At 50.0% G+C, this 6,186-nt stretch overlaps 1 protein-coding gene across 1 annotated transcript; it reads right to left on the bottom strand.

Moving 5' to 3' along the window:
• Positions 1-363: 363 nt before the first annotated feature.
• Positions 364-5,750, bottom strand: LOC120704077 (probable LIM domain-containing serine/threonine-protein kinase DDB_G0286997). The gene is made up of 9 exons (XM_039988329.1): positions 3,473-5,750; positions 3,184-3,332; positions 3,035-3,097; positions 2,796-2,948; positions 2,559-2,722; positions 2,300-2,447; positions 1,326-1,448; positions 1,131-1,218; positions 364-1,030 (listed from the first exon to the last, which is right to left on the bottom strand). The coding sequence occupies exons 1-9, from the start codon at positions 5,733-5,735 to the stop codon at positions 861-863; spliced, it is 3,321 nt and encodes a 1,106-aa protein (XP_039844263.1). The 5' UTR covers positions 5,736-5,750; the 3' UTR covers positions 364-860.
• Positions 5,751-6,186: the final 436 nt, after the last annotated feature.

The raw sequence follows: 6,186 nt of genomic DNA, 5'->3' as shown, positions 1-6,186 counted from the left end.
CGGGGCTGCCGGGGTGGACGCGAGCACGTACGCGGCTGCGCGCCCGGCGCCCCATACGTGACGCGCCGGGTCGAATGGCGTGCGGGGTTGCCATGGGGCGCGCCGCGCGCCACGGCCCCCGGAGCCGGGGGGGCCACGCGCCGCCGTCGCCATCACGGCCGCACGGCCGTGGACTGGCTGATCCCTCGGCCCCTACATGCATCCAATGCACACGGCCAAAACATCTTGGAAAGAACAAGATGAACCATGCCTGAACCAGCAGATATCAGATCTCACTGAGCGGCAGCAAGAAAGAGAGCACAGATCTGGAGGCGATGCGCCACGATCTCAAAAGAACATGTAGCATGCACCGAACAGCAGAGATTTACAATGGAACCGGGGGATTTCAGTATATATAACACTATAACTCAATCACAAAACCAAAGCAGGTCTAGTTACAAGCAGGACCTCACTCTCTGTTCCAAGACTTGTAATATACCAACAAACCATCCTTACCTAGCAACAACCAGTTCACATTCTGACAGACCAACTGAACCGACCGACATGTTTCCAAGTAACCCAATTATTACCCAGAAAAGGGTGGAAAAGGAAGAAGAAAATGAAAATAATAATAATAATAAATATCGGACTCCCCTATAACGGACGCTAGACCTACAAACTTATTGAACGCACCTCTCAACCAAAACAGTATGAATGAATGAATAGGCATCTGCTGCGTCCATTGTGACACTTGTAGACACACGGCGGGTAACTTTTGATTACAATATACGGAATAAATGGAGGGGGTATGAACAGATCCTAGGGATATATGGGGCGGGTTGCGAACTGGTCCCAGCACGACTTTCTGGATGTTGGTGACCTCAGTGCTGTACCTTCTGGGATGAGGCCATGGAGCGAAGTCTGTTTGCGATCTCTGTGAAGCTTGGCCGCTCAGATGGCTCTGTTGACCAGCATTGCTCCATCAGTGACCTCCACTCTGGGTCACAAGAGTCGGGCACCTGCGGCCGTAGAGTGTTGCTAACAATGCCACCTGCGTGCAAAAGAACATCTTACATTGAGCTCTAATTCATAGAAGTTACTGAGCATACATACTGCATTATGTATGTCTGCAATGCTGGATTTGTACCCACCTATAATAACACCATAGTGTAAATCTGCATAGGGTTCTTCTCCTGTTAGAAGTTCCCAGAGAACAATCCCAAAAGAGAACACATCAACCTGAGGCCAGCATGAAAATATTTATCTGTCAATTCTATGTAAACTTGGCAGAACCAAAGGATACTCCAATCATGCATATATTGTAGAATTGGAAATGATTATCACACCTTTTCAGAGACCAAGCTGCTGCTACCATTTAGAAGTTCTGGGGCCATCCATGGAAGCGTTCCCCTGACACCACCAGAGATGAGGGTCTGACACTTCACTTTTGAAAGCCCAAGATCACCAACCTAGAAATATAGGGAAATAGGCACTGTTCAGTTTTCACCCCAATTAGAAAAATAATAACCCTATTTGACCTTAAAACGCAAGATGTTAAACCATGGCATTCTACAATCCTAGATTGATAGCAATCTGAAACAAAATGCTAGTTGAACTGAGTACAAAATTCAGAGGGTAAACAAGCAATCCTAAACTAAGAGATCTTTGCCGTGTATAGCTAAAACAAAACCATTTCACTGTTAGCATTTTGACAGTTCTTTCTCATAAAATTCTACACCGATTCACCCCATTCATGATCTGTAGCTTTATTCACAGAACTACGAAATAAAGCTGTGAACCCATTTTATAATATACATATTTTGTATTCCTTCATGTGCCAACAATAGATGCCTCAATTTAACCACAACCCAAAAATGATCCCCAGAAAAGGTGTTTAGTCAATTAGTCCTAGATTGTATAGTCATGCACCCCATTTGTCTTCTAAGGTTTTATTTAACAGCAACATGAGTACATGACAGAAGCTACTCTATCCAAGCATACATATCACATTGTTCCTTCAAGTGCAACTCAAGGATGCCTCAGTTTATGATCCCCATCTAATGTTTATAATTTTAGATACATCATAATTTGCCTGAGTAACAAGTATTATCTAGTGAAGAGTCCAATCCTATCAGCAGTATTTGATCTGCCAAATTAATGGCCATCTCATAATAGTAACAAGCAATGTACTTTGTACTTTCGGACTCGCAAAAGCATTTGGTCATACAGTGCCAAACATATAATGTTGATACAGGATGGACTCCCTATGTCTTAACGAACGTGCAAGAACAGAATAATATAGAATGGCCATGCTGCTTACCTTGCATATTGGACGTTGAGGGTCCCTCAAATTAACAAGCAAATTGTCACTTTTCAGGTCAAAGTGCACTATGTTTTTGCTATGCAAGTATTCCATTCCAAAAGCTGTATCCATGGCAATAATTAACCTCTTACGTCGATCAAGAGACCTGCCCAGGGAAAATAAAATATCACTTCCAGTAACATCATCAATTTCTGCATTTTAAGCAGCAGATCAATACAGAATATAACTTATATGCAACATAGAAGAAGGAACAAACTTGGCATTCTTCAGCAAAGCCGTCCTAAGTGAGCCATTGACCATATATTCTGTGACTGTGGCAATGGACCCTCCTGGTCCATCTAGAACAACACCATAAAATGCGACAACATTTGGGTGATGCAGATCCGCAAGGTTTGATGCTTCATTCCAGAAGTCCGACCGCTGAAAATATTCAAGGCCCATCAATACAGACAAGCATAACAAAAAACAAAGATCAGGAAGTATGAGAACAAACCATCTTTTCTTGCTCAGATGGCTTCCCAGCAAAACATCTGTCATTGATTCTTTTTATTGCAACATCAGTGCCTCTCCATTTACCATGATATACAGTTCCGAAAGTTCCAGAACCAAGCTCTTGGAGCTCTTCAAGGTCATTGTTCTTTATAATCTGGACCGGACATGGATTCAAAAGGTTATAACCACAGTACACTATTAGAAGTGTACGCACTTCATATGGCATATGATGATCCTAACCTGCAAACGTCCATCTGTAGCTGGAAATCCTGAAATCCAATCTGCTGGCCTGCTCTTGGCAACCTGCACGCTTCTCTTGTTTAGCATTAAGGGTAACATAAATAAGGAGTTAAGGACATTTAGGAGCATCGAAATAATCAGTTCCTAACCTCGTTTGGGTGAACTTCACTGTCTACTTTATTGGTAACAGCCCGAGTTCCTTCATTCGGCAGAGGAGGTTGGTGATCAGATGACTGAGCTTTAGCTGTAGCTAACGCATCCTCCATACCCAATAAATCTGGATTAGAGATATCATCACCTGGATTGATGATAGACGCAAATAAGAACTCAACTTAGTACATTGACTAGTTAGGAAAGTATTGCTAAGAATGGAATATTAATATAGCAACCATGTTGGAGTTGGAATATTAATAAAGCAACCATGTTCTGCATGTGTACCTCTGTGATCTGACTGTAGCTGGAGAGAAACATCCTCAGCTGGAATATTCAGATCTGGCCCCTTGCAGTTCAACAAAGAGTTGTGGGCATGGGGATCCCTTGGGCTGATGTTCTCCCTGCTTGCTACTCTCTTGGGTCTTGGCGGCAGTGCATGCACATTTGTAGCTGCTTGATCCACATTAGGAGCATGATTTGCCAATGCTGGTGTTGGTACCTGAGTTGTGCTTGGTGGAGCGACGACTTCATGTGGAGCTTCCTGGTGATAAACTTCAGGCAGAACATCTCTTCGCTCATTCACTGTATTAACAGTGGCATTTGGATAGACTAGATCAATACCATAAGTCGATTGAGGCACCCCACCAGGCCCGACTGTAGCAACAACGTAACTAGAATAGGGTCCTCCAATGCTCATCATCTGTGGCATATGGCTCATATTAACATGCTGGACATTGTGCAAATAAGAGCTGGCCACAGATGGCGGTGGCATTGATTCAGTCTGAATCAGTACCTTTGGTTCATTCACATCAAAAAAGGTATTGGTGTTGCTCGGATGAACCTCTTTTGCTCGGGTATCTGGCCTGGTACTGATATTATTCTCTGGGAGCCCCTGAGAGTGTTCTGGTATTGCATGCTGAGGCAAACCACTATCAGGAGACATGGCGGGCTTCCTTTGTTCCGTAGATCCTGAAGCCTCATTGGGACTCACCCGGAGCGAATCCATCATCCTGTCCACATTTGCCACATAATTTGGCACAGCCACGGGCGCAACTGAAGGCACATTGTCACGATAAACCTGCCCATCCTCACGATGCCTTGAATTGCCACTTAAACTACCTTCACCAGCAAGCAGGTTATTGGGACTAACTGGCTTCACTGGATACTGAGCCATCACATGGCCAGAAGGCACAAGTTGGTAATGAGAGCTCGCAACATCAGTATGGGCAGAACTTGGAGAAACTACTCTGTCCTTCTCACTAGGAATCACAGGGATATGGCTAAACCCATAGGTAGATGGCAACTGCTGTGGTGGTACCTGCTGCTGCTGTTGCACATACACATGTTGATGCAAGCCAGTTGGGTCAATGAGCACTGAGTTTGTAACCCCTTCCACCTTCGGCACATACACCCTGTCCTGCGGCACTTGATGCATATGCGTGTATCCATAAGCCCCCATTGGAGCCTGAGCGGACCTATCCGGTATCATAATCCTTGCCACATCTTCAGGCCGCAGGCTCATGAACATAGGCCCCGGCTCAGGCACCGCCCCTCCGTGCACCTCATTGCCATACTCATTCACCACCGGATCAGAGTGAGCGTGAGGCAATGCCTTCGAGCACAGACTGCAATCATCTAATCTCGCCCCGTGCCCCGGCGGCAGCGGATTAAGACCCTGCATGGTATCTCTATGATCGTTCATAAACACAGGAGGCAGTGGTGGCAGCTGCGACAGTGGCTGCCGGTACCTTGTCGCCTCCGGAAGCGGATGCGGATGTGCTGCTACCTCTGGATGTGGATGCGGATTCACCTGGGGAGCCCTCACTTCCGCGGCAATCTCCTGTGGCTTCGCCTGTACAGGAGCAGGAGCAGCATTGCTGAAGACATCAACAAGCGGCGGAGGCGCCGCCCCAGCCCCACTGATGTTCGATCTCGCAGCATCATTGGAGCTAGTGGAGGTGGGGGAGAGCGCTGCCGGAGACCCTGGGCCGCCGCCCCCCGATGGCGCCGGAGGGGGCAGCCCCCCGTCGGAGTACTGCGTGGACGAGAGGCTCGCGATGCTGTCCTTGCGCACAATGCCGTTCACGGCCTCCAGGTAGCGGAGGCCGGCGTCGAAGCTCCCGCCGTCCAGCTCCTCCCCCGTGGCGCCGCTGCCGCCCGCCGCATCCAGGATGGGGAAGATGAAGACCCTCAGCTTCGGGCTGGCGCCGCCCAGCTTGTCGTACTCCTCGACCATGTTGTCGAGATCCTCCGTGGAGGACACGGAGATGAGCGCGTCGAGCCCCTCGTCGGGGAGCTGGTACTTGACCGCGAAGTGCGGGCCCGTGGCGCCGCCGTACGCGTCGGCGAGGCGCGCGAGGAGGTCCGGCAGCGACACCCCGCGCGGGACGGACACGATCCGGGTGTCCCCGCCGGCGTACCGCAGCGTCCCGTCCCCCGGGCGCGGGAGGATGCGCCCGCCCAGGCTGCACAGCAGCTTCATTCTCTCCCCGCCCACGCTCCCGCCCACGCTCCCGCCGTCGTCCGCCGCCCCGGCGGTGGCGGCCATCCGCGCCGGCCGGGCCCACCACCCCCCACCTCCCTCCCCACCCCCTCCTCCCCCACTCCCCTCCCCGCTGGATCTAGCCTCGGGCTCCACCCGCGAATCCAAACCCTAGCCCCCGGGGCGCTCGCGCTGGCGGTAGGACGAGCCGAGGACTCGAGCGGCGACTGGCTCAATGCTTAGCTCATGGCGTGGGCCGCGTCGTCGCCTGGTTTGAGGAGAGTTTGCGGGGAATGGGAGGGAGGGAGACGGGGTGGGAGGAGGGGGGAAGTAGTAGTAGTAGTGGAGTAGAGGGGACGGGACGGACGGGGGGCTGCGTGCTCGCGTCGGATTACTCAAAAACCCTTGGCTCCCTCGCTCGCTTCGGTGGCTGGCTTCCTTTTCTCCCCTTCGTTTTTTTTGTTTCTTACTCTTTCGGCGGCGGTTTTACTTATGCTGGGGAGGAGTTTCCTGCTCG

Source organism: Panicum virgatum, chromosome 4K (genome assembly GCF_016808335.1).
Source record: "Panicum virgatum strain AP13 chromosome 4K, P.virgatum_v5, whole genome shotgun sequence".
Lineage (NCBI taxonomy): Eukaryota > Viridiplantae > Streptophyta > Magnoliopsida > Poales > Poaceae > Panicum > Panicum virgatum.
This window is presented reverse-complemented; position numbering and strand designations above follow the sequence as displayed.